This window comes from Tympanuchus pallidicinctus, unplaced genomic scaffold (assembly GCF_026119805.1).
Source record: "Tympanuchus pallidicinctus isolate F22 unplaced genomic scaffold, pur_lepc_1.0 scaffold12, whole genome shotgun sequence".
NCBI lineage: Eukaryota > Metazoa > Chordata > Aves > Galliformes > Phasianidae > Tympanuchus > Tympanuchus pallidicinctus.
Genome location: NW_026294637.1, coordinates 7,754,944 through 7,781,625, shown reverse-complemented (window position 1 = coordinate 7,781,625; position 26,682 = coordinate 7,754,944). Strand labels below are relative to the sequence as shown.

The 26,682-nt window shown below is 43.8% G+C and overlaps 1 protein-coding gene across 3 annotated transcripts in view; it reads right to left on the bottom strand.

Annotated features, from left to right (window-relative positions):
* ZFAND6 (zinc finger AN1-type containing 6) overlaps positions 1-26,682 on the bottom strand; it is a 31,948-nt gene that overhangs the window by 2,739 nt on the left and 2,527 nt on the right. Inside the window, exons 1-5 of one of the 3 annotated variants that reach the window (XM_052671696.1) lie at positions 25,309-25,420; positions 8,505-8,674; positions 7,172-7,283; positions 4,955-5,055; positions 1,580-1,636 (exon numbers count right to left, since the gene is read on the bottom strand). In XM_052671696.1, coding sequence (XP_052527656.1) covers positions 1,580-1,636; positions 4,955-5,055; positions 7,172-7,283; positions 8,505-8,655 — 421 coding nt within the window. In that variant the 5' untranslated portion in view covers positions 8,656-8,674; positions 25,309-25,420. Of the gene's footprint in view, positions 1-1,579; positions 1,637-4,954; positions 5,056-7,171; positions 7,284-8,504; positions 8,675-25,308; positions 25,421-26,682 lie in introns of those variants that run through there. The other 2 variants (XM_052671694.1, XM_052671693.1) reach the window with 2 other exon arrangements.

The following is a 26,682-nucleotide window of genomic DNA, read 5'->3' as shown; positions in this document are numbered from 1 at the left end:
TCAATATAAGTTTTTACAGAAAGCCTCTGTAACTGTAAGGCAAATTTAAGAAAAGCTGGCACAGTTCCCTGCATAGCAAGGCTCTCTAATCTACACATACACTTATTTACTTTCTACATAAGACTCTCACACAAGAAAAAAAGGTTTAATAATATTTAAGGGATGCTGCTTACTGCTGAACTGAGTGGGAAGATTCTACTGCTGCCACAAGTCATTTTCTATCTACAGTAATAACCATACATTCTGCCTCTCAGTTTGCTTTTGCACAGAAGACAGATTTGACTGCAGATCCTCTCTGATAATCATGAATGCCCCAACTAATAAGTCACCTTTAGATAACAGGGTGTCAGTGCTCTGTCTGTAAACTAGGCATGACACACAATAGAAAAAAGCTAGGTAAAATGCAATGCCACCCAGCTTGGAGCTCACAGGAAATATGCTGCAACCACTCCCAGCTGCTGTATTTTGTCTGGATTCCAGGATGCTGCTGCCTGTGCTGCTGGAACTGCTTCCCTCCCTTCCTCCAGCCCCAGCCCTGCCTTTTGCTGGGGAACAGAAGCACCAGCAGTACCAGGACAAGCTGCCAACTAACCAACAAGGAACAGAGCAAGAAGAAACACTCACCTCTCGGGAGGCGACAAGCTGTCCTGCCCACTAGAAATCCCTTGCTTTACAGAGCGTGCTCCTAGCTGATCAAAACAACCAGAGCCTGGATTTCCTTCTAGAGGCAGCAGCTTTTGCTAGTGCTTTGCTCATGCCAAGTCTGCTTGAACTTCAGCATACTCTGACCATGAAAACAACACCTTGGAGATAAAGCACACTTAGTTCTTGTATCCCTGCAGGCTCAACACAGAACTGCGTACATTTGTTGCAAAGCTGCTGACACCTCATCTGCTCTCTCCTCTCCGCCTGCTCTGGATGTTTTGTTTGTCACCTCTGCTACCAGGCAGAGCTTCTGAAAGAAAAAGGTCATTCCCATGAAAAGACTAACAGCTACATTTACCTTTTAAGCACATCTGACCAAACCTAGGAAGAACAACACTCACTCCCCAAAAGAAATGAAATATAAGGTTAAACTAGAAGATCACTACTAATTTTCAACAAGAAGCCAAAGTGATCAGCCTAACACACACTGCACCTACAGAAAGACAACAGCAGGATATTGCTGCATTCCAGTCCTGTTTGCATTTTTTCCTCAAATGAGAGGGATTGTTTCAGCCTCAAATTAAAGATGCAACAAAAAACAAAAACCAACCTTATCATTTGCACTCCTTGCTAGGTTCCTATACAATTTAAAAAGGGTTCTCTTCTCACTTGGGTCAGGCTAGCCTTCCCCCACCACAGGCAGAAGGAGTCTTAGATGTTGGCTGATGACAAACATAAGCTAATCCTTATGGATATGAACTAGAAAGTAAAGATCATAATAAAACATAATCACTGTGCTACTTGAACAACCTTAGGAGTAAAGCAGAAGTTCTAAAAAAACTAATCCAGTATACTACTGAGAGACCTTGTACAGTGTTATAATATGGAGGCACTACGTTTATTTTAATGCTATCTTATGTAAAAGCACACTTACCTACAGAATTTAAGTTTAAATCTTTATCATCCTTCCCTCTCTGCCTGGAGAACTCCTCTAGTAAATCAAAATATCCTACGTTATTTCTGCACTCCTATCATAAGCATTCTCCACACCCAAGTCCCAGGTACCACCACAAAAACATGAAGTAGCCATCAGTGCCACTCCAGTACAGCTTACTGAGACAGCCCTGATAAGGCCCACTGAAGTTGATGAACTTTTGGCTCAACAGCATTCCCATTAGGTCCAGGTTACCTGCCTGTAAAATTCCACAGCAACTACTCTTAAGAAAGCTTTTTATTCAGTCAGTGATACCTCACAATGAAAACAACAGCCCCACAACCAAAGCCAAGCAAGTGCAAAACCAGCTGGCTTAATTGAGAACAAACATGCCTGCACTTTTCAGCTGGATACTCAAGTTGGTTAAGTCTGATTTCCTCTTAAAAAGTCTTTCTGAAATATGTGAATCCTAACCTGACTGATTTTAAACTCATTAAACCTAGAGCAGTGAAACACCTTTTTCACTTGCTTGCAGGCTTGCCAGGAGGCAGCCCAATTAACCCAGTGCCCAACAAACAAGGAATCCTGACTGGCTAATTGTAACACGGCTGTAACATTGAGTGAAAGGTACAGCAGTCCACAAGGTAACCTAAAACGAGTTGCAGAGATGCTCAAAATAGAAGAAAGCTGCTAGAAGAGCTGGATTGTACCTACTTAGTGCATTTCATTTTAGGTCACCTTCAATGATACGTTCATAAGAACAGTAAATTAAAGATATGTACCTATTAGCCACTATCTAGTGTCTGGGCTTTTTGCTCTACTCGGTACCTAAAAGCAGGTTTTTTTCCCAGCTAATAAATGCTGAGCAAGTGATCAAACAGGAGAATCCCCACACACACACCCCATGCACAGACAGCACAAGAATTATAAGCTCTTAGTTTGGGACTCCTACCATACTGAGACTTTTTAATGCTACACAGCTAGTCATGCTAACTGCCTCACACAGCCCTATTACATTCTTGTCAGAAGCCTAAAATTCAAATTCTGAATGATGTGGAAAAACAAACTTTAGGATGCAAAACCTTAACAAGGCAATAAAGCCCACTTAGCACTTAATATAAGTTGCTTTCTTTTCAAACTTGCACTTTTCAAAGCAGAAGGCTAAAACTGGAAAGGCTACATTTCATACAGTTTTCAGTTAAGGGATAGCACAGAAGTAATCTTCAGAAAAATGGGGCTGACCCTGCCACAGCCAGTTATAAATAGGGACTGTAATTTAGAACTGCAATTACGTGCTGATGTTCTTAGTTTAGAAACTAATAAGGTACAAAGAAAAGGACACAGCTGAAACACTCTAAACACCTGACGTAGGTTGACCCTTGAAATGCATTCTGCAGAATGGGAATACAGGAACATACCCTTGAAATCAAAGTTTCTAGTTCCTATCTTCTCATAGGGAGAATTAGTTTCAGAGAGGGATAAATATATGTTCCCTCTAATTCTCTGAATGTGATTTGAGACATTCTTCTGAAAGCTTGCTGGGTAAAGTCTTTCCAGAGGCCCAATCACAGAAAAAGCAAAAATGATTTTAAGCTACAATACTATTACCCTACCTCCAAGTGAAAAAGCAGTATATGCTGTAAGCCCAAAGTTTCAACTTGCAGTTAAGCCAAGCAAGCAAGACGTATATGTAGACAGAGACACTAACCCAGGCTCTGGGTGGAAGAAGAATCATGAGACTAGCAGGTTCTGGAAGCTTTTGGGAGTGAGTAAGAAAAAACATGGCAGTAGATGATGAGCCTAAAGAACTGACATCATATTGCCTGATACAGGCTTATTCTGATAGAGATGTGACATGCAGTACAAAGATTTCTGTGTCTGACATGAGGTCCCCTGCAAGGCACATACCTGTACAGGAGCTGGGTTACAGCAATGCTTCCCAGTTTCTCCATACTGTAGAACTGAGATGAAAGTAAAGCCATGTGTGTATTTTTACTCAGAGGTACAACAGCTCCAGATGTGCCTTGAAAAGCCACTTCCACTGTGCAAGTACCCACAACTTGAGACCTATAAGCCCTTGCAGCCCCTGCTTTCTCTCAGACTAGGTAAGGTCAGATGTCACTGATCTGTATATTAAGAGCATGCCTTGTGCACACTGTCGAAGTTGAGGTATTCTGTTCCAGAAAATGAAGTAATGGATACTAGTACATACTCTTAAAGATGCATTCTGGATGTAAATATGTTTCCAGTAATTAACTTTGCAAATAGCAGTACAAAACAGCCTAAGCATTAAAGTCTTTCCACCTCCTTGGTCACACAAACTGTAGTTACGAAACTCAGAAGACTTTGCTGAGCACAGGTAACAGTCACAGAGAGTGACTCTTTTATTCTACCCTACAAAAAGGGACAACTCTGATTTGGTAAAATACCTGAAACACTGAACTTCATTAACAGAAGTTTCAAAAGAACCTGTATTTAGCAACTGAGTGAAATGGCACATTGTATCTGTGGGAAAACCTGAACTGCTATTTTAAGCCTGCAGAAGCAGAGCTCTGTACACTGAAGCCTTAGCTGTGTCAGCAAGAGAAAACACAGAATACTTACTGACTTACCTTTAAGTACCTTCTATAAAGTCTGTGGATTGCAGGCCTGAACAAATTTGGTATACTATCTGATTTTTGCACTTTCCTAAGAAAACTAAAGCGTTTAATGGCATTTAAGTTCTGCAAGCCTCTACATAAGCAGAAGAATCAACAAAGAAAAAAAAACAAGATAACAACAAAATCTGTTTACATTGTAATAACAACAAGAATTATAGGCCAGACTTGAAATGATCCTTCCAGGTGGTTTTTTTTTTTTTTTTTTTCCTCCAAGCAACTGGAGTGCATAACCTAATAATAATTTTATCTTTGATCAAGTAATACACTAAAAATCAATCAAGTCCCTAGGCAAAAGGCTCTTCAGTAGATGTTTCGTGCTTACACTGACAGTTTTCAGCTATGTCATAACACCCTCTGTAACAAATACACTCAAACTTCCGTGGTGCTTGCCTAACCAGCAAGTTACCAACCTGAGAAATAATGAATGCTCCCAAGTCTATCCTCATGTAGTAGCTGTGGCATAGAGACTTAACAATACATTCATTTATGACGTGTATTTCCAATCTCAATTAACACACTTGTTACTGAAACTTGCAATTAAAGTCAAATCTACAGTTCAAGACTCTTACATTAAGTTTATCATTATTTTTTCACATCTGATTTCACAGAACATTTAGTTCTGAGAATGGGCCATCTCTTGAACAGGAGTGTATAACGAACAGTCGAGGTTTTAAAAGATATTTACAAGATCCGTCTCCAAAAGCCAGGTACCAACCTTGCAACTCTTCTGTCTCAGGTACTGTTTTGTCCACAGCTGTACTATCGGGTTGGGATGATGCTACAGATTCTGTTAAAAGTGACTGACTTGATACAGGGCTGAAAGGCAAAGAAAAAAAGTTATACTTTGTTTTTTAACATGAAGCTTGTCTATGTCCTCCAGAGCATTCCTGAAAGAAATACATTAGAGTAAATCTTGACAAGCATGCCAGTACTTTTCACTTCAGTGTTGTTTCTGTAACCAAAGTTCAATTAAGATTACTAGGCAATCTGAACTGATGAAAAATTAAACATCTTTGCATTCATACCGAGAGCAATAAACCAGTTCAACTAACAAAAAATGTGTTATCTCAAGCCCCCCAACCATTTATTGTAGTTCAGTATGTTATTCCTCCATACAGAAGAAGCAACAATGCAACATTCAACACAATTTCTGAAACCTTAGCCAGCAAGATAATTGTAGGGGAGCTACCTCTGGTGTTCCTGTGATACGAACAAGAAAATTGCAGCATGTCAATGTTTCCAGCAGTAAAGCATCTTCAGTTCTACACAAAACTTATATCCGTGCAGTATAAAACACCAATGGCCAACTTTCTCCACTCTGTCAGCCATACTGCTAAAACCAGAGGGCAGCTGAAGAGCCACAGTCAAATACCCAGGATAGTTATGGGAGAGACAGGGGCAGCTCTTCTGTGCCACAAGGCTCAGGTGAGGGGTAACACCACCCACTGGCCCAACTTCTTTCTCCCTCTGTTTTCAGGGATTTGCTCTGAATAAGAGAAATTGGGTTACCCAGCAGCCCACACTTTAACAAAGCCCTCCCCGAAGGCCATGACACAACCAGGACATTTGGGTGGTCACTTCAATTGCCAAGAGTTGCACGCAGCTCTTGACCTGAAGGTCTGAACACCTACAGAAAGGCATGTTTTGTTCTGCAGCTGTTTCCTCAGAGCGTGGAAAGGCTCAGTGAGGTACTGCCAAAGACTGAAGTTGAGCCCCCAACTTTTATTTTGGAAAAAAGAAAACGATGTTGATTTTCTGCCATGCGAGGCTCAAGGCAAACAGCCATTCCTTTCTCCTGTAACCAACAAGCAAGCTAGTGATCAAATACAGTTCTTTTAAATACAGGTTGGGTGGGAAAACAAACCCAAGGCACTTCAGCTGGTTCACCTCTGCACACCGACCTGGATGATTCTTCTTTCATTAATTTATTTTAAGAATACCTAGTGTAACTGTTGTATGAGGGCAAGATATTTACATTCTACCTCAGTTAGAAATCCCAGAATAGAAAAATCAAATACGACATCAAGCACAGCACCCAGAACTCAGTTCAGAGCAGGAGGCAAGCAAGAGATAAAACCTCCTATAAAAAGCTATAGGGCAGAAAACAGCCTGAGCAGAATCAGTCAGCGATAACTAATGAAACCAAATCCTGCTTACCCTTGGTCTGCACTTTACTACATTTCATTTTTTAACCAGCAGTATTTACTCAGATTTTCATTTCACTTCCACCATGCAGCTAACATTCCTCACTCCAAAAAAATTCCAAAGCACTTCTAAAGTTGCTGTTGGTTATACCAATCCATAACTGAAATACAGCCAAGCAAATAAATATTTAGCTTTCACAAATGGAGAGCACTTAGTAAGTCTGAGTGATTTACAAGAGGACATTACGTCTCTCTGTATAATCCAGTTGGAAATGACTTGTTTAATAAGACATCAATTCAGCAGTACAACTTGTACTAGGATTTAGACATCCTTCCCCTGCATGCTCCACATTTTGCAAAGCAACCAGTTTGTTAACACATTATCATACACTTATGAGAGTACCCATCAACAGCTTTCTGCCATTTTTACACAATTCTCAAGTGTATGGAATGGAAAAAACACTGCCTTAGTAAGTATACAACTAACTGCAAATTGTGGAGCTGGAAGACTAGCCAGATAAATCTCCATGGAACAGCATGAAGCTGGCAATGCTCCTATTTGAGGCTAAATTCTGAAGAGAAATTTGCATTTGAATGCAAGATGTAGCTAACAGATCCTCTACTATTTATTGTGAGATCCCATGCTTTAAATGTTTCAGTTAAATTTTAGATGCTTTCCTAAGCTAGATCCCTGCACTTAATTACGGAGCATCAAAGCACACTTAATTTCATCACGCAGACTAAAACACTTCCATGCAAAAAAAGACAGAATGACAGGACCAGCTTACCTTGGCTGCATAGATTGAGTCGATGAAGAATCTAAAGTTGACTGAGTTTCCTGGGCACTGCCTTCTGTGCACTGAACCGGTAAGGACTCGGTTATACTACTGACAGAAGTTGCTGGAAGGAAGACACTAATGTAAAATGTGTTACACTACTTCCGAGGGTTACATAAACTGCACAACTATTCTTTGACCCCCATGACACCAGCCAGGAAAGTAATTGAATCTCAGTCTACATCATAATGAAAAATAGTTTTACAAAAAAGTAATTATGTCTGGTCATATTTCAAACGTGTTTCAGCCGCAGGCCACCACAAGCTTCACAGCACAAAGCTGCAAAACTAGAGCTTTAAAATACTATTTTCTGTTACTTAGAGTGTCTACAAACAGCCTTCTCAGTATAAACTCCAAGTTCTCTAACATGATAGGTTTTGATATTCTTAAATGAACCAGAGTGGATCTCCGAGATACAGCACTGCAGCATCTCAACATCTCCTTAGGATACACTAGGAAGTTGTAGAACCTGGATCTCTAGGTTTCCAGCGATGAAAGCTGAAGCTTCCAAGTAAAAATTACATTTATAATAACAAAAAAAAGAAAAAGTTCACAATAGAGCCCAATGGGAGAAGCTTGGTGTCGATATCCAGCCAAGCCAGAATAGGCATTTCAGATTCTAGAGGAATGCACTTGTCACACTCCTTCCCACAGCAGGACATGCTGAAGTCTGAAAGAGTGAAATAGAACAGAGAAAGGGTTCCTTCTCCCGAGGGAATCACCATTAACTCTGAGGGTGAAGAGCCCTCCCAGCTTTCTCCTAGAGAGGAAATTTCTACTGCACTTACTGCAGTGGGTTGGGGAAATCAGTTATGTAGAACAGAACAAATACTTTGGGCACTGGATCAAAAAAAAAAAAAAAAAAAAAGATTAAAAAGGAGGAGAAGCCTTTCTTAAAATAGAAAAAAGCGTCTGGGAGTCAATCCTTCAGCATCAGGCTGCAAACCTACACTTCAAACGCTTTTCACAAACATTCCCTAGGACAGATGTTTCCTCCACTATCAGTAGTTTTGGGAAAAATGTGTTAATATATCTCTGCACTTTCATCTTGGAATTGTAAACCACCATATGAACATAATATATATTAGCAACTTTAAGGAGCTTAATTACAGCACAACACTGTGAGCATTTCATCCAAGTTCAATCCATCAGTTAAAATACATGGATGAATACAATCTATTGGTTTGCACTAATGCTCCTGCGTATTTAGCACTGTGCCACGGTCAAGGTGCAGTCTAGCTTATCATTTCAAGTTTCCAAACAGCAGCACAACAGCACAACTTACCAGGAGGGCTAATTCTACCATTACTGTTCTGCCTCTGAAGATGTTCTTTGTAGCATACTGAACACATGCCATTTGTCCGAGGGTTCCCATAAAATCCGCAACCAGTGGAACAAAGCATAGGCACTTGGCTACGGTTGGTTTCTTGAGCCATTTTCTCTTCTTCTACACACCTGAAATTGATATATTTCCCATTATTCAGACACCTCAGAAGCACTCTTTTACACTTAATACTTGGAAACCTACATTTCTCTACGCTCCATCAAGGTGCTTAAGGATAACCTTAAACCTTACCAGCAGAACTACCACAAGTGATCCTCCTTAATGGTATTCTTAACTTTGTGACTATTCTCAAAAGGCCTAACTTGTAGATGAGTTTCTGACATCTGTTACTTACTGAGGCAAAATCAATTTTCATTTTTTTTCCTCCTCATATATACAGACATATCTGCTCAATTTTGCACCAGTTGCAAAATAAATGTTTCTTGTTAACAAACTAAGTATCTCAAGGTATCAGCTATTTTATTCAAGATCAGCTTAGGTCTACCATTTTATATTTCCTCACCAGAAATTAGGATGAGGCACAGACAATTCTTCTAAGACAAAATGAAGACAGATTAGCAGCATCACTGAAAATCAATGCTACAAGTAATGTCAGCATACATATCAAAAGCATAGAAAAAGAAAACTCAGAAGTGAAGAGGATCTAAGATACTTGATTATTTCACCAATTGTCTAGCTATAAAACTAGATGAACCTATGGTCAGAAATACACCTGGGTGATAAGGCTTCCTTTTACACAAGATGTATTTGAAGTCACACAACAATTGCATTTTGTGTTCATTTACCAAAAGCACGTGGAACTGATACTCAAAAGCAAATCTCTGGGTTGCAAGGCTCGGAGCAACACCAACACCAGCCAAGTCCCCTGTTCATAGCAGTGAAGTGCTCTACTTTGAGAACTCAAAATGTAAGACATGGAAGAAAAAAGAAAAACTTCAGTATCTTATTAAGGTTCAACCTGCAATTAAGCTTCTTTCAGCTGTCTGACCCACCACTATACAGAAGTGTTTTGCTTTTAACACACAAAGCCCCCACTGACCTCAAATGGCAGCTAGATTTGATTTTGCTGAAGTACTGTACTTGTAAGTGGAGAAGCACCTTCCTGCCTGCCTTTCCTCCAGATAACCCCACTCAAGGAGCTGCAAGTAACCTATGCAGGAATTCAGTTCTTATGCTGGGCCCACTCACACAGTGCAGCTGAAGACTGAAGTGTAAATTAACACGAGTTGTCTGCGCTGTGGTAACTCAAACCACTTTAAAGATGAAACCTTATACAAGTCACTGCTGGCATACAGTATTTAAGATTGAAAATCTAATTAAGAGCCACTTTGGACAGAGTATTTCAACAGCTAATAAAGACTCAGTCACTGGACAAAAACAAAGCTTTTAATTTTAGATTTAAAATCCCTACCAGACTAAACTTCGAGTTTTACTATGATTGTCTTTCCATTCACCAGCCAGCTTCAAGCAGTGCATAGGAACTCAATAACAGCACATTATTGGGTTTTTAATTCCTGCCCAAACAACAGCTGCTGAACAGAGCAGGTGCTAAAGCAGTCACACAGTAACAATCTCTGGATAATGGACTTCAAGTCTGCTCCATTTCAATAAGCAAATTGTGAAAGGTGCACAAGGATGACCAGAAGAAAAACTAGAAAAGCCAGCTCCTGAGTTCCTTAACCAGCGGATCCAGCCACCAAGTGCACACGAGCCAATGGCATGAGGCTCCAGAATGTGCTGATCAACAAGGGAAGTGCCACAGATGCCTCCGGAGTTTCAATAAAAGCCACAGGAAGTGGAAGTTCCTATATTGGTTGCTAATATTTTAGGAATAAAATGAAGAAGAGATAGTATTGAACTGATGCAACAGTACAAAACTCAATGAGAAAGGAGCTGAAACAGCACAACAGCTTGTTGCATTCCAAAGGGGCAATGCATCCATCGCCTCACTTCATTAGCAGCCTGCAAGCTCCAGGATGAGATGGCTGACCTGAACCATCTGAACCCTAAAGCCACACAATGCCAAATCAGCATAATGAGCTTTTGCTGCCAAGCTTCTCACTCCCTCTCCCATGCTGTTCCCACCCTTGCAGCGCTCATAGGCACTAAAAGGGATCAAAGAAGTGATCAGCTCTAGAAATCCAACTGCATCAGCCAAGCTGTTTGTCACATGTTTGTCACGTCCCCTGGAAGTGCTCAAGGCCAGATTGGATGTGGCCCTGGGCAGCCTGGTCTAGTATTAGAAGTGGAGGTTGGTGGCCCTGCATGTGGCAGGGGGGTTGGAGATGCATGATCCTTGAGGTCCCTTCAAACCCTGGCCATTCTGTGATTCTGTTATGTGTTCTTGGGCAAGAGAGAGGGATGAGAGTGGGAGACGCAGGAGCTGAAGATGCATGGAACAACTCATTTCAGCAGAGGAGCTGGCTTCAAGCATTAGGAGAACCACTGACCAAAAAGCAGACACTTGAGAACACAAGTGACCAGAGGCCCAGCATATGCTTCATTGGCACTCCTCCCTCACCTCTCTCACACCACTGGAGCCAAACAGCAGCAAGCACAGCAATCAGGGCTGCTCCCATCTTAGCAGGCACTAATAGCAAGAGGTGGTGGAACAGCTGTTCTGGTTCAGCCTCAGAAGATCTTTTCAGAACCGTCCATAATTCCTCAAACAGGAAGATTCACAGAATCACCGAGTCCAACCATCACACATAACAGTGGGCTGTCATGGCAACTGCACCCTGAGAAGTGCTGCAGGAGGAGTATGCCTGCTCCCACAGCCCCTGTTGTGCTCCCACCCCTTCCTTTGTTGGCAACCCCATGGTGAGTCAGAGCAGCTTGCTTGTGTGATGGAAAACCAGCAAGATCTGTGCAGGTGAACTGGGAAGCTCACTGGTCTGACAGACAGCTGAGATCCAGCATACAGTGCAAGAAAAAAGACTACAAATGGGACTGGCCATTTGTAGTGGAAGCTAGCTGTTACCAGGAATTAAGCCTACTGAACGATATATCCTATCAGCAGCTTCACAACTGTCTACAAGCTTGGCTTGGACACAAAACTTGAATAAACTTCACAGTTGGAATGACAGCAAGGTCTTGGGAGCAGTGTGGATATATGCATGTCCCAATGAGGTGCCACAGAGCAAGTACAGAGCCTGGAACACTGCTGGAAATATTTCTAAGCTCTGCCTGTTCCCCCCCAAGCTGTGCTACCACAATGCTCATAGGGTCACCCTGTTACTTTGAACAGGAATTGATCCATCTTTGGAAGAAAAAAAAAAAGAAAAAAAACAACCAAACATCCAAACTCTTCACAATATTTCAGAGACGTTCCCTGCAGTGCTCTGTAGCAGAGCTGCACAGCCAGCTGCACGAGCACCAACATGAGGGAAGAGCACTGTAGGAAGGGCAAGAGCCTTAAACCAGCACAGCCCCAACACAGCCTTTGATGAAGATTACAGAAGAAATGGCCTCTTTTTGTATTGGCTAAACATCGCTGAAATTAAGACTGACTTCATATTACTGCTCAATTCAGAAATGCTTCTCGTCATAAGAAGCCCGCAGTGTGTCACCACATTAAGTCCTCTCCTTCCTACCCTTTCAGACCATCTCGACCACTAGCACAGGTCCAACTGCTCCCCTCTCACTACTGCACATCCTCAGAGGGGAAATTATTTTCCACAACAAGCAACACAGAACCACATAAACAGCACCAGTGATCATAACACATTCAGAACTGAACTGCGAAAGCTGGTTACGCTCCCCAGGACATTGGGTTCTCTGGGAGAAGAGAGAGCTCTCCCAGTAATTCAAAGAAAATAACAAAATATTTATGAACCTCCTTTCCCCCCCAGACTATGCACCACAATACTGTGCTGTTGGGTTTGTTGTGGTTTGTTTTTGTTTTTTTTTTTTTTTTTAATTAAAATGTTTCTGTGTCACTCATTTCAAAGAGCTGATATTCTAGCTTTATAGGCTTGAAATGTTAATCAGTAAGATCAGAGAGCAGCATTTAGTAGGATTAAACACACAAGGTTTAGGAACTCCAAAATGCCAGCCTGCAGTCAGCCTTCCTTTCATCCATTCCCCTTCAGGAAAAGATCTCCTGAATTCAAGTTGTCCTCACACCTCCTTCCCATTCTGACACGTCCATTTCAACAGCATTTACTCACACCTCATCCTAAAGTTTCTCCTACTTCAATTTACATCATCTTACTCAAAGCTGTCAGTACTGAGACATCTTTTAGCAGGTGCATAGCCAACCAAAATGCAGTTTGGACCACACTGATGCCAACTTTGGAAATGCTTCTCCAAGAGAAAGCAGAGAGCTGAGTTTAAGGTGCTCTTCACTGTCAAGGAAGCTTGAGCAATGCACTGACAGGTATCAACATACTCTCATCTCAGATCTGATTCCAATTTTTAAACAAGTGTTTAAAGATATTCCCTCCTCTATCACAATCACATTTATAATGGAACAGTCCATTTAAACCAGTGCTAATGGTCATCTCCCCTCATCCTAAAGAAGCAGGGAAGAAACTACAAAAAAAAAAAAAAAAACAAAAAAAACGGGCATTGGTGCTGCTTAAGCATGTAAAGCTTCATCCCAGGTCCAAACACAAGCAAGACACAAAGCTGTGCAGATTAAAAACACATTTCACTTTATAGAACATACAGGTATGGATGTCTGATACCACTTGTATCACCGTGTGAAAAGGCACGTTGGTGCAAAAAGCAGTAAGCAGCAAAATGCATTCCTCCCCCGATTTATCCAAACAAATAGCAAATAAAGGCCTAAGAAAAGAGCTCTGCTGAGTCTTGCTGCAGAAGCCTCCCAAGTGCTGACTGTTACAGGACACCACAGCACAAGCCACAGAAACAGGGAGCAGCTGCTCAGGTGCCCCACTGAATGCAGGGCTCTGCTCAGGGTACAAAGCCCCAGGAGCACAGAATAATAGCAAGCTACAAAATAGCCCTGTTGTTTCAGTTTTTACCCTACTGCTCTCTCCCAAGAGGTTCCAATTCACATTCACTGAGCTGTGGCTTGGAGCTCTAAGGCACTGCCCTGCCCCAGCAACTTGCTGCAAACCCAAGGAGAGCTAGCAGGGCTGAGCAGGGCTCTCAGTCCTTACAGCCAGCCCTGCACACCGACTGCAAGCAGACATGTAGGCATGGCATTCCTGCCTACAACACTACAGCTGGTTCAGATTTGCCAGCATAGCTGTGTGTAGTTACACTCTAACCCAGTTTCATCAGAATCCTCTGGGTTAAAAAAAAAAAAAAAGGGAGTATGGTTAAGGACCAACTATGCAAGCAAATCTGGAAGGGCAGTGACCTCTTTGCGTAGCAGCAAAGCACACAGCTGCTGCGTGTTTGGGCACACAGGAGTTCTCCAGCTCCCGCAGCAGCAGGAGATCCCGGCACGTAAAGCTTTCCACTGATTCCTCCAAACCTCTTCCTGCTCGCAGCTGAATGTGGCTTTAAGATGCGATTTGAACTACCGAAGCAGAATTTATGTAATGACTTCATATTGAAAACATAATATTCAAACTAGTGACCAAAGACTTGCATAACGTGTTCTCACAACTCATTTGACAAGTCATCTAATATCTACTTATGCTCCAGTCTATTCTTGTTGAACAGCTTTTTATTTTTGTTTCATGCATACATGTATTTTAGGCTCAAAAACAACAAGCACTTCTATTACATGCTCCTAACAGGAGCTTTACAAAATGAAGAATTGAAGAGTTACAGGAACTCTTCCCTCCACTTCTACATCTAAGTAGGCTGTGAGGTCAGATCCGTAAGAATTAAAGTTTGGACCCTCAAGGAAGCCCCCTCCCCCTCTGCCCCCCCTCAGCAGTATACATCCCAGATTTAAGATGGGAAACAAACAGAGAGCCAGCATGGCTCAGAACCACACAGGGAGGAAGAAGCCACAGCAACACACATAATGCAGCTTCAGAAATGGAAGGTGGACAGAAGGTGATAGGAGGGGAAGAAGCATCAGTCACTTTCTCAGCTGATCTGAGCCAGAAAACAAACCAGTCACCTCATTGCAGGAGCCAGGAACACCTGGTACAGACAAAGCCCTCAGTGTGGAAGAGTTTATATCATCAACTCCAGCTGTCTGCTCTTGTACTCAAGGTTACACGAGGAACAAGACAAGTATTCCACTACAGTGCCTTTGCTCTTACTAGGCAAAAATAAAGACACAGACTCTATACTGGTATCAAGAAGATCACTGATAATGAGGATTCAGCTTCTCACGCTTGTCTGCATGCACTATTAATAGATGCTACTGTACTTACTTGTGCCCACATTCAACCTTTGTAAAGTAGGGATTACAAGAACCAAGAAGAGCTTCCGTACAGCAAGGCACCTTTGAAACTCTCATTCACCTCAAACAAAAGCATCAAGTTACTTGCAGACACCACTGCACCTACAAGCAGACAGCAGAAGCCAAAGCAAATTTTCCTAATTTTGTTTCCAAACCTTTAGTACCTTCACCATACCAAGTAAAGGGGTAATTCCATGACATTCACTACTGCAGCTTAAAAACACCAAGCACAGTACCAGTTATGTTCCATTGACTACTATGAGGAATCACAATCTGTTTACATGGGATTTCAAAGAGGCAGAGCACAGACAACAGGAGTTTAATGAAAGTACCAGAATTCCAGAAAGCTGCCATGCAGAGCTGTCGGCTTTGGCTGCGTGATGCTGGGGGAACATCTGGTAAGTGCTGCAGCACCAAAAGGGCTCAATGCAGCACTCTGCGTAAAACCTTCAAGAACTTTCTTTCTAGAGCAGAAAAACAATCACCCCAAGTCAAGATGCTAAAGCATGCCAAGGTTTATATTTTCAGTGCTACTTTTTTTTTATTATGTATCACTTACCGTATTTTTTTATTTTTTATTTTTTAAACAAGTGCAGTTGGACTTTAGTTCACCAAGACTCACAGTGCAGCATTACCAACATCAGGCCCTTGTGCATGACATTACCCGAACCTGGTGAGATTCAAAGAAAGCTTTTCTCTGGCTGAGAACCCAAGAGTTTCTTCACATTACTCCCAATAGCACAATGCACCTGGAGGCAACCCCAAGAAACCCCAGCACAGAGAAGCACCCAGAGGCTTTCAGAAACACCACCACCACGTGTTCTGTGCTCTTCTGTGATGCTTATCAGAAAGGCTGCCCTTTCTGGAGAGGTCAAACTGCATGCAAGTAACAAACAAAACCAAAAACCCACATACCACAAAAATCACTTCTAGGGTTGAGGAGAAAAAGAGCAGAAAGCCCTCAGAGCAGGACATGCACTTGTTTACAGCGAGACACAACAGAGACCTCTAATGAAGAGAACTGGATGAACGTTTAAAGCACCAAGAGCAATACAATAACACAGTTGTTTTGCACAAAGTGAAGACAACCTTCAAGTGAGCTACCGACCAGAAAAAGAGAACCAAAAAAGAGCATGTCAGCATGTTATGCTTCTGCGAGCTGCTTTTGCATTGGTAAACCTGGGCGAGCTGGGAGAAGCACAGGAAGCAGCACAAGGAATGCCCAGCACCACCAGCATGCAGGCCAAAGGAAAGGAAAGCTCCTTGCTCCCAAGGCACAAGGCTGCACTGCTCAGCTCAGCCCTCCCGTGATTAAAGGCAGGAGGCTGCAGGTCTGCCTTCCCCTTTGGGAAGCTGGCTCTGCAACAAGAGTGCCACAGAGACCTTCCGTGAAGTTACACCAGTGACGGACCACACCACTGTTAGGAAAAGAGCATTAATTTTAGGTAGTGCAGCTCAGGCATCTCTCTGCTCAAAAGCAATAAAGATCCAGGAGTTACACCCATGAGAACAGCAAACCATCTCAGCAATTACTTCCCAACTCACACGAGCCACAGCTGCACCGCATCAGGCACTGCTGATGGGCTCCTCTCTGCCCCAGCACAAACTGCAGGGAGGGCTATCTCACAGCTGAGCTTTGGCACTGAGGTGCCTGAGGCCAAAGACAACACAAGTCCTCAAGCTATTCTCTATATTTTCAATCACAGCCCTATAAATAAAGTGTTTATTTGAAACTGTAGAAATGCTTCCTTTTAAGATGCCCTGGAAGAGATGAGCAAGCTGCTCTGAAGCAGGCAGGACAAAGCTACGTGCAGCCTGCCATGCTATCACGTACTGCTGCCATTTCAGAAGTCAGTGGACGTGTAAAATTAGAGGATTCTAGAATTCCCAATATTCCCTTCAGCCACCAGATGGAAGTTTAAAGGATGAACACGGAATGCAGCTTCATAAACTATCACTGATGCCATTTTATAACAGGACTGGGTTCACAAACTGATAAAAAACACTTAAGGAAGATCAAACATTTACAAGATTACCCATACAATTATTAAAAGAATAGACTTGGGTTCAGTAATCGCTTCCTTTGAGATTCAGAGAGAAGTAATCTTTTCTCAATACAGCATGTTTCACTTATTTTAAGCATATCAAGCCCAGAAGAGATAAAAGCTGCCTTAACACAGCTTCCCAAAATAGACAGCTTCTTGCTAACAAAACACCTGTTGCTCAGAACTGGCAGTAAGCACAAAACACATTATAATTTGTTTTTGTAAACAGCACTATGTAGAATTTTAATTAGCTTATAATGCTACAGCTCTACGTGGGCCTAATGCTAAGGGAGGACCTGCTTTAATATCAGGGTTCCTGGATGTCAATAAATAAAAGGATCATCATCACTTCTGGCTAGGGCAGCTTGAATTCAGCTTAACTTCCAAGAACATTGTGATTACCATGCACGACGTGTTGTTCTATTTAGAATTATGCACTATGTCTAATTTAAGTGTCCAAAATTATACAACACTCTTACTGTGGTTCGATGGGGAATTTAACCTAAAGCTAAAGCCTGACCAAACAAAGAGGGTATTTAGGGACAACTTTTTGGCAAAAGAGGTATAATATTCCCTGTGGCAAAGCTGCATTCCTGGTCTTTTGGAACGCAGTTAAATTTAGCCAACGACTCCAAGGTGCTACTTTGCTTTAACCCTAATGTGATTCTAGGCTTTCTGTTGTTGTGATTGAAATAATAATTAAGGAAAAAAGCACAAGAGAAGACAGCTTACATGTATCCAAATACATAAATATCAGAACCAATCACCCCGCAGAAAACACTGGAAAATACAACTGATCAGTAAGCATCATGCTGGGCAACTGGTATTTATCTATCACTCCACATTTACTAACAAATGGACGAATACATCAACTAACTACTCATACTAGCCATTAAGTTCTGTGTCTTTCCTTACCTTCCTTTCAGCTGTCACTTACACTGCCATGTGCAGCCAGTACATGTATATCCAACATATATTTCCCTGTGACCAATGCAAAGATACAGGTATTTGGGGGATTATATCAGCTTCAGATGCTTCTGACACAATGCTGTTGTGCCAGGCACTCAACTGCCTTGAAGACTTCGCTCTTCAAAAGCCTGGGCCCATTCCTGCACCTGCTTCCTGGTACAGCTCCACAGTTCTGCACCAGGGCAGTCAAGGAAGCAGTTCTCTACAGCAAAAAAGTAGAACTATCAAATCTATATGGGAACCTCTACACCACTGCCCAGCCACAGTGCAAGGAGAAACACAAGCTGCACGTGGCACCAAGAGGGCACAGGGGCAACGAAGTACAAGTTGCCTTGTGTCAGCCTTAAGCACCCAAAGCAGTGTCACATTAACACGTAAGGAGTTAAAGAACAACTGGTGATGTGCAGAGTGTAAGGCATTCTCCCTTCTGAAGGTTTCTAGAACTACACTGTTTGCTCAGATGGAAAGATTGTCAGCACTTAGGAAAATCTTAAGAATTCGTGGAAGAAACTTAATTGATGACACCTGGCATTTTCCCTCACTGCTATCACAGAACAGACAATCTTTATTTTTGTTAATACTTCTAAGACCACACAGAGGAGACCTCAATGCATTTCAGTTCCTCAACCTGAGCAGACTGCCAGCTTCCAAGCAAGACTTTACACTGTAAGTACCAGGGCATCCTTTTTACTTACTAATACTCACTTCAGGTACAACACCAAACTGCTTTTCTGACAAGCAAGCTTGCTATTCACTCCGTTTTCAGACAAGACTTTACTACGTGAGCATGTATTTCTAGTACAATGTCTCTCCCACTTACTGTCCAGAACACTTAGATCAGCAAATTAGGAGCACAATAGCCTAAAAATAGCATGGCTGGATGCCACTGTCTCCCATTTGTTATGATGGTACCTTTGTACAGAGTTCTTTCTACAATTCTACATAGAAAAATACAGCCATAAATGGCATTAAGGGATGGACTCGTATCCAAAAGGACCGAGCTGTTAAGCAGCGCTTTGGGATTCCCCCTAAGCATACAAGAAAATTACATTTTTAAAAACACTTTGAACTATAACTCTTTCTGAAGTACGTCTGATTTCTTCTCTTACCACAGTGATTGTGCTCTCTGGTGGAATACATCAACACATGACAGAGTAACACCTTTCAGAGACAGGAAAATTCATCTTATAAAGAAATAGGAAAGCAAGGAAAACAAGCCAGACCTCACTTCAATTAGTTTGCTAGGCATACTAAAGCCTGCTCCCTCTTCATCCATTCCGAATTATGATTCAAAGCCTGTTCACAAGATACCAAACCTCATTTTGGCCAGCTGCGTGGCTTTATCACAACACTCATTCCCTTCCACTGACAAGTACTGGCCAATGGGACTTCTATCAGGAAACAGTGGATAAAGAGGACAATATATTCCCATTTATTACAGCATACGCTTACAAATACCCAGAGATCAGCAATACCAAGGCCCTTAAACTTGACCTACAGACACATTCACATGCACCACAGCCTCAGCTGCTGCCTTACATTGGGCTAATTCCATGAGTACCACCTGCTTGCTGCAGCTTGAAAAACAGAAGTCCAATACACCAGCGTTGTCTTCCAGAAGTCCCTCCTGTTTCACACTCCTTTTCCAAAGGGAACGCAAAGTAAGAACCACCACTGTTGAAGAATATTTTTTTACCCCTTTCATTAAAAAAAAAAAAAAAAAAAAAAAAAAAAAAGCAAAACAAAACACCAGCACCAATTTCAATGCCATATCCCTGCAAATGCATGGAAGAGAAGATTTTCATCTATTGTAACAAACAACACCAAAGCTGCTTAAGGAAATCCAACAACACATCAATATGCGTTTCACACCATATATACCACCCTGTGTAAGTTCCCCAGACAGAGCTACCAGGCCATGCAAAGAAATTCCAGCAAGTTCTTCACCTCAGGCCTTCGCAGTATAAGAAAGTACCGTCACAGCTGCATGAAGGACAGAAGCATTCCCCAACAGAACAGACTGACACTTGAAGCATCAGGATTGTGCGGTGGGGGACCCGAGGTAGAAGGATAAGTAACAACTAATCAGGGATTTATTTACATACCAAATAACCACGTGTAAAATTAACACCATGACTTTGAAGAACAAGCTAATTGTTGCAGTAGAGACAGATCAAAATAAGTAAGACCAAAACAACCAGAAGTTTCACAGACACTAAGTTAGAGAACGCAAGGGCAGGAAGGCAACCACCCGCTGAGCGACTGCGAGGTGAAATTAGAGTTGTTCAGCACTTCTGTTTCTTGGGAGGGGCAGTGTGGTTGTTTACCCTTCCTTCCCCCCCTCCAAAAAAGAAAAACAAACTTAAAAGCGAGTCAGTTGTTCTACTCCTTCACCCGGGAGTTTTCAGGTGGAATCAAAGCACTGAGCCAAGGCTTGACGAGACTTTTTAGGAAGGCAAAACATCCACGCAGGGCTGTGAGGCCAGTGCAAGCAATGCAGATGCTCCTTAATCTGGGGGTTGGTCTCAGCCCCAGCTCTGCTGGTCACGCTCCAGCCAACAGTGCTGGTTACATAACTAAGAACACACCCACCGTGACCCATCCTTACTAATGCCTCCTTCCTGCTCTTCCACGATACTTCAGACAACCCCCACAACACACACCAATATCCAAACAATTCTCCAGTTGAGCAATTGACAAGTTGAGCAATTCTCCAGCCTCTTACCTAAAACATCATCTAGGTAAGTCCTTCCATATCAGTACTTGTTTTCTGCAGGAGCAAAATGAAACCACTGTGATATCAAAAGCACTAAAACAGTTACTTTCCACCAAGATGACAACACTGGGTTGATAACTAGTTCTAACTAGCTCCTATAGAATCAGTTTACTCAATGACCTAACACCAGTACCCAACAGAACATCACACTGTTACGATATATGGATGGTCAGGTCCCAACACAAGGAGTCTGCAGATGTTCCCTCAGAAAACTTGAACGTGGAAACTTTGGGAGGCTGTTCATCCCACTCTTTTTTAAACACTCAGAACACAGCGAGTTCCTTTGCTCCTTGATCGAGGTTCTGCTGCACAGAAGTCGTTCCATTTCATGATACAGTTAATTGCACTACAGGTCTTGATTCCATGATCATTTTTGGAAAGCATCTTAAGTTTACATAGCAGAAATAGAGACAAATTCAGCTTCCTTTGCAGTCTCTTATCTGCCTGTAGGTTCTTGTCTCCTATTTCCAAAACTTTCAAGTCTTCAGTGGAAAATATCTGTTTCCTCATGCAATATTTGTCTTTCATCAGTCCAATTCAGCGTTTATAGTCAATGGCACACACAGTCTGCTCTCCTGCCTTGTTTAAGCTAATAGCCAGAAGTTAAATCATTGTTTAAAAAACAAACAAGACCAAAACACTCAACACAAAACATTTAAACAAGCTGAGAGCACCTTACTTCTGCCCTCAAAAATACTGCTATTAGGCTGCCACGCTAATTTGATAACCAAGTTTGTTTTCTTCCCTAATCCCTCCCATGGCTGCAAATACATCAGCACCGTGAATCACAGGACATGCCAGCAAAGTGTCGCCTTCAACCCTGGGCTAGCTGAAGCATTCAGGTGGCTGTCAGGGCCTGCCAAGGCAGCCGTGCTGTTTATACTTCAGTGCCACAGATACAGGATTATTACATTTCAGGCTGACAAATACCATGTCCTGAAGGTTAGAGTGCTGTGACGCAAATGGATCCTGACAGGGCAGAATGGCTGAGCAGGGGTGGTCTGCAGCTCACAGGCAGCAACGGCTTCTGCAAGGCTGCTGAACCATTAACTTAAAGGAAGAACCACGCATTTAATGAAACTGTTGCTTCAAAAAGGAACTATTTTTATGAAACGTGCAAGTGAACTTCTGCATTTAGTGTAAATAACACTCAAATGATCGTCTAAAGTTGATCTAAATTTAACAAAAGATGGATTGCGCTAGGATTTCACTCAATCTCAATGCATAATTTAATAGCCAGAAAAGTTACTTTCCAGATGGAAAAAAACCAAACACCTGAGCTTCTGTCAGCAACCACGGAACAAGCAAGCAAATACAACTTCATTGAGAAAAACGGTTTTCTACACTGTCACAGCTTTGTTTTTGCTGATCGATTTAGCTCAAAAGCCCTATAAACACAGTTGGAAGTAGGGATCTGTTAAAAATATATCACCCCACCCCTTCAATTAAGGGCTGAGAAGCTTATGACACATCTGAGACATCCAACAAGAACAGGGAAGAAAGACTTAATGTTCCTGATATTTCTAAAAGATTAAAAAAAAAAAAAAAAAAAAAAGCAGGTTTAAAAAAGCCCAAACCTTTCATGTCTCTGTTAAATGGATTTAAAAGCAAGAAAAGACCTCGGTTATTTTTATTCCTTTGTAGGTCATGTGTAATTAACTGCTTATTTTCACAAAACGTTATTACAGTGTAAACATGGCCAGCCCCATCAGCTGCCGCACCCAGGAGGCCGATCATGTCCTGAGGAGCCCTGTACCACTCTGGGGCCTCACCTCCAGCACCAGCCCTCTCTGCAACACCCCAGCCACAAGTATCAGCTCCACAGCCTTCCTAGAAGCAGCCAGCTATGGAGTGGGCACAGCCCCACGCCAGAAAACACAGACAGATATTGCTTTTTTATTTATTTATTTTTTATACGTAGGGCTGAAGTGTTCTAAGATGACATTATTCCCCCCTCCCACCCCCATTCTGCCTTAGGCACAAAGCAATTAACAGAAATGATCACTATACCACTCTGGGAATAGGGGGAAGAAGAGGGAAGCACAGCCAGCCTGCTTGGCTCAGGACACTCATTTAAAGCAGAGCAAGTGAGTGCAGCTGGCTCTGCCAGCATCACCCACAGGACCACTCTGCCGAGGAGCAGCAGGCTCTCAGCAGGGACCCCAAGCCCAGCTGCTGTTTGCAGGACAGGCCCACTGCCTTCCCTAAGGCTGCAGGGCTTGGTTTACAAAGATCATCCCATGGGAGGTACATGACCTTCACTAAGTCGTTGTCAGCCAGAAGCAGAGCATGGGGTGACCCTGCAGAGAGCCACCCACCCCACAGCATTGGGAACTGGTGAGAACAGTCCCTCTCTGCGTTGCCAACAGGATAACAGGTCCTGCAATTTGTACACGGGTTTAAAATCACTCTAAGAATCTCTTACATCAGAGATGAGCCAGAATGGGATGCACGAGCAACAGACAAATCCCACAGCACATTCACAGTGTTTAAGATGTGCAGATGGAGCATGTGCAAGGGAAGGTTTTATGAACAAGGAGCACTGGTGCAACCAATCAGCGTGGGGACAGCACAGGTCCAGCCCCAGCTCTGAATGCTGCAGCCCAAATACAGAAGCTGTACAGCTGTGCCAACAAAGCAGTACATTGATCCTTCAGGGCAGATTTGCTTTCTACAAACAGCCTGTATTAGAACTGCACACGTGTGGTGAGAGACCAGCACTTTGCATGCTGAATGAATCCAGCAAATTGATCCCAGAGAACGTGTCTTCCCTAAGTTGAGGTAGAGGGGACCAGAGAAGAATGGCTCCTCAGACACCAAGCACCATGAGCCAAAAGCCTGCCTGATGGATGCAGCCTTGTTCTGACTCTTAGCCTTTGGCCAAACACTTGAATTTACTTCAGTTTAACAAGTCTAACTCGCATACACACAGCATCCATTTACAGAGATGGAAGGAAACTGTTTGATTGTTCTTGCCCCCACCTGAGACATGAAACCCATCCACGTGGCCTAGTATCAGTTTTAAATTAAGAAATTAATCAAACCCCAGGTAGGAGTTGGACCCAGTGATCCTTATGGGTCCCTTCCAAGTTGGGATCTTCTACGATTCTAATCAAACTTATGTATACCCCTTTCTAAATTACCTCCCTTTAGACCAGAGAACTGGCTCACCCCTTGAGTGCATACAATCACTGCTCATTCTACAGTATTCCCAAGGTATAAATATGATCTCCAGCATTAAAAACGCCGTAAGCAGATAGAAAAAGATGGTAATTCAGACCTTCAAGCCAGCAAGATGCCACCATGTCAGGATGCTTTGATGTAGTTTCAAAAAAGCAATCCGTACCCATGGCTTTGGGAGAAAGCAAAAGGGCTCAGTGCAAAACCGAAAGTGTGAGGGATGCTTTAATAACCACACTTTGCACAGCGCGAGATTCAACTATGGCTTTCCACAGCCGTTCTCTTATCTTGATTAGTCATACAAATCCCACCAAACTCTTTACTGAGGCTCAACAAGTATTAGGGCCACGCGTATCGCTTTCTGACTCCCAGGAGGAGCTGCATACAGACAAGCGGTTTTGTAAAAAGAAGGGGAAAAAAAAAAAGGCAGGAAATATTTAGGGAAGCAAGAAAATAGGCTCACCCCTTTGGAAGCATTGTTCTGTACGTGGCCTCATCCAACACACTTGTCAGAAAGACCAGAAGGATGGCGATTCACGGCCCCGCTCTCGCCGCAGCCCGGCTTCCTGGCTCTCACTTCCTGCTCCCCTCCCTCCCAGCCCTGTCCCATGCCACCCTGGCAAGCTGGGCTTATCCTGCTCCTCAACGTCCCTCCGATGCATAAAGTATCGCTAAAAATAGTGCTGGGAAGGGCCTTAAACGCTACGTCTGGGACAAGAGACTAAAAATAATCCTCCCTCTAAGCAGACGCCCGCTGTCACCGGGCGATGCAGGGCTCTCAGGGCCCCGAAGGGAAGCCTGCTGGAAGGGCAAGAGACGCTCCCTGCCCGTGCGTGCTCCGACGGCCCCGGCCGTTCGGCAAAGCTGATTAAAAAGGAGGAGAGGAAAAAAAAATCGCCGTGCCTCGCATGGAGTTGTACGTATCTTTGTTCTGAGCGACATTCCTCTCGCCGAGCACAGCCGGCAGCAGAGCGGTCTCCCGTGCTGTAACAATGGACAATTGGAGACACACGGCTCGGAGCAAACGCTATCGCTGAATAATCCAATCGCAGCTGTCATCGTTCGTTAGCTCCAATCTGATCAGAACGAGCGAAGTTGGGGCTAAAACCCAGCTCTCCCTCTCCGTAACATTGTGTAACTCCGGCACAGCGCATCGCCCCCGATATTTCCGAATTCACGGTCTGCCCGCACGGCTCGACCTTCCCGGGCAGAGCAACGCGCTGCGAGGCGCCCGGCGACAAAAGAAACTCGGGCAAGTTTGAGCCCGGCACCCGATTTCCTGCCTAAAGAGCCCTTTTGTTCTGCTTCCCTGCAGAAATGTTAATGTTCTGCCATCATTAGGAAGCAAAACAATGGAGAAAAGCCCCACGCGCGTGCACTTCGCCGCCCCGGGGGGCGAAGCGCGGCCACACGACGCGATTAGAAGGGGAAAATGCCTACCCACGGATCGCCACAATTTTCTGTTCGCTTCACCCCAGATTAACTTCACTTGGAGCTGTGCTGCGGAGCAACCGAGCCTGGCCGCGGCGCCCCGCCTACCACACCGCTATTGGGCGAGGCGAGGAGGCCCCGCCTCCCCCGGCAGGGCTACGCCCGACGATTGGCCCAGCCGCGTATCCATTATAGAAAGAACTTTTCCTTGCTAGCACGTTAGGTTGGCCCGCTCCGAGCACTCTGGGCGAGCGGCTTCTTAAAGGGGCAGCGCCTCGCGAGGCTCGGCCCCACGCGTGCTCCGCCGGAGCCCCCACGCGGGGCGCGGCGCCGCCCCTCCGAACAGCGCGGCGGTGTTGAGCGACACGGGAGCACGGCAAGCCGCCGCTGCGGCGAGCCCGACCGCCGTCACGCGTGGCACCGTGCGAGACGAGAGGCTCCGTGGGTTCGGGGCCCGGCGGCCGCCACAGTTGCCCCGGGAAGCCGGCACGCCGCCCGAATTAGTAACCCGGCTAAAAATACGCGCAGAGGGCAGTTCCACACTGCGCTCCCGGTTCGAGGCGTGAGTCAGCACGGCGCAGGCAGGAAGCGGCTGCCTCCCGCTCGCGAGGTGCTGCGCGCTGCCAAAACTTTTCGTGCTTATTCAGCCTTCCCCCGGCTCGCCACATCTGCACGGAGCTGCTCGAGCTGCGACGGACGGCAGCTTTTCCCACAGCACAGCTTCTTCGTGCTGCGCAAATAGCCGACGCTGGTGTTGTAAGGATTTTCCTACCCGTCAAATGAATACAGGAAGAGTCAAAAACAAAGCGTAACAAATATTTCACAAGCACTGATAAATCCCATTGGAGAACAAACCTGGGGTGGGCCAGAGAACCGCAACTTCCCTCGCACACCCACCAAGTACCAGCAGTTACACAATACCTACCTCACCAGCAAAGTTGCCTTATATAAAGCAGTTTCAAGTGCTTATTTCTAGGTAGCTACCAACACAAAGCTAGATGAAGCTATCATGTTGCCTGCATAAACACATCGGGGTTGGGTTGTTGCTGTACAGGGGAAAAGCTGTTCCGTCTTTCTGCTCCTTCCCACCTCTCCCCAGGCAATGTCTCCCCCACCCCCAGCACAGCCACCCACCTTAACTCCCCCTGTGAACATCAACCAAGTCGAGCACAGCTCAGCACGCTGCTGTTTCACAAACTCTACCAAAGAGAACACAAGCACCTTCTGAACACATGTCTAATTCCCCTTCAAACAGTCACACACGCTTTGTGCTACCTTATATTACAGGCTGATCTGTCACACCATAAGTCCAAACTGAACTGGAAAGCAGCAGTTTGAGCAGTTGTTTAGTTAAGGAGCACAAAGCATGACAAGAATGGAGAT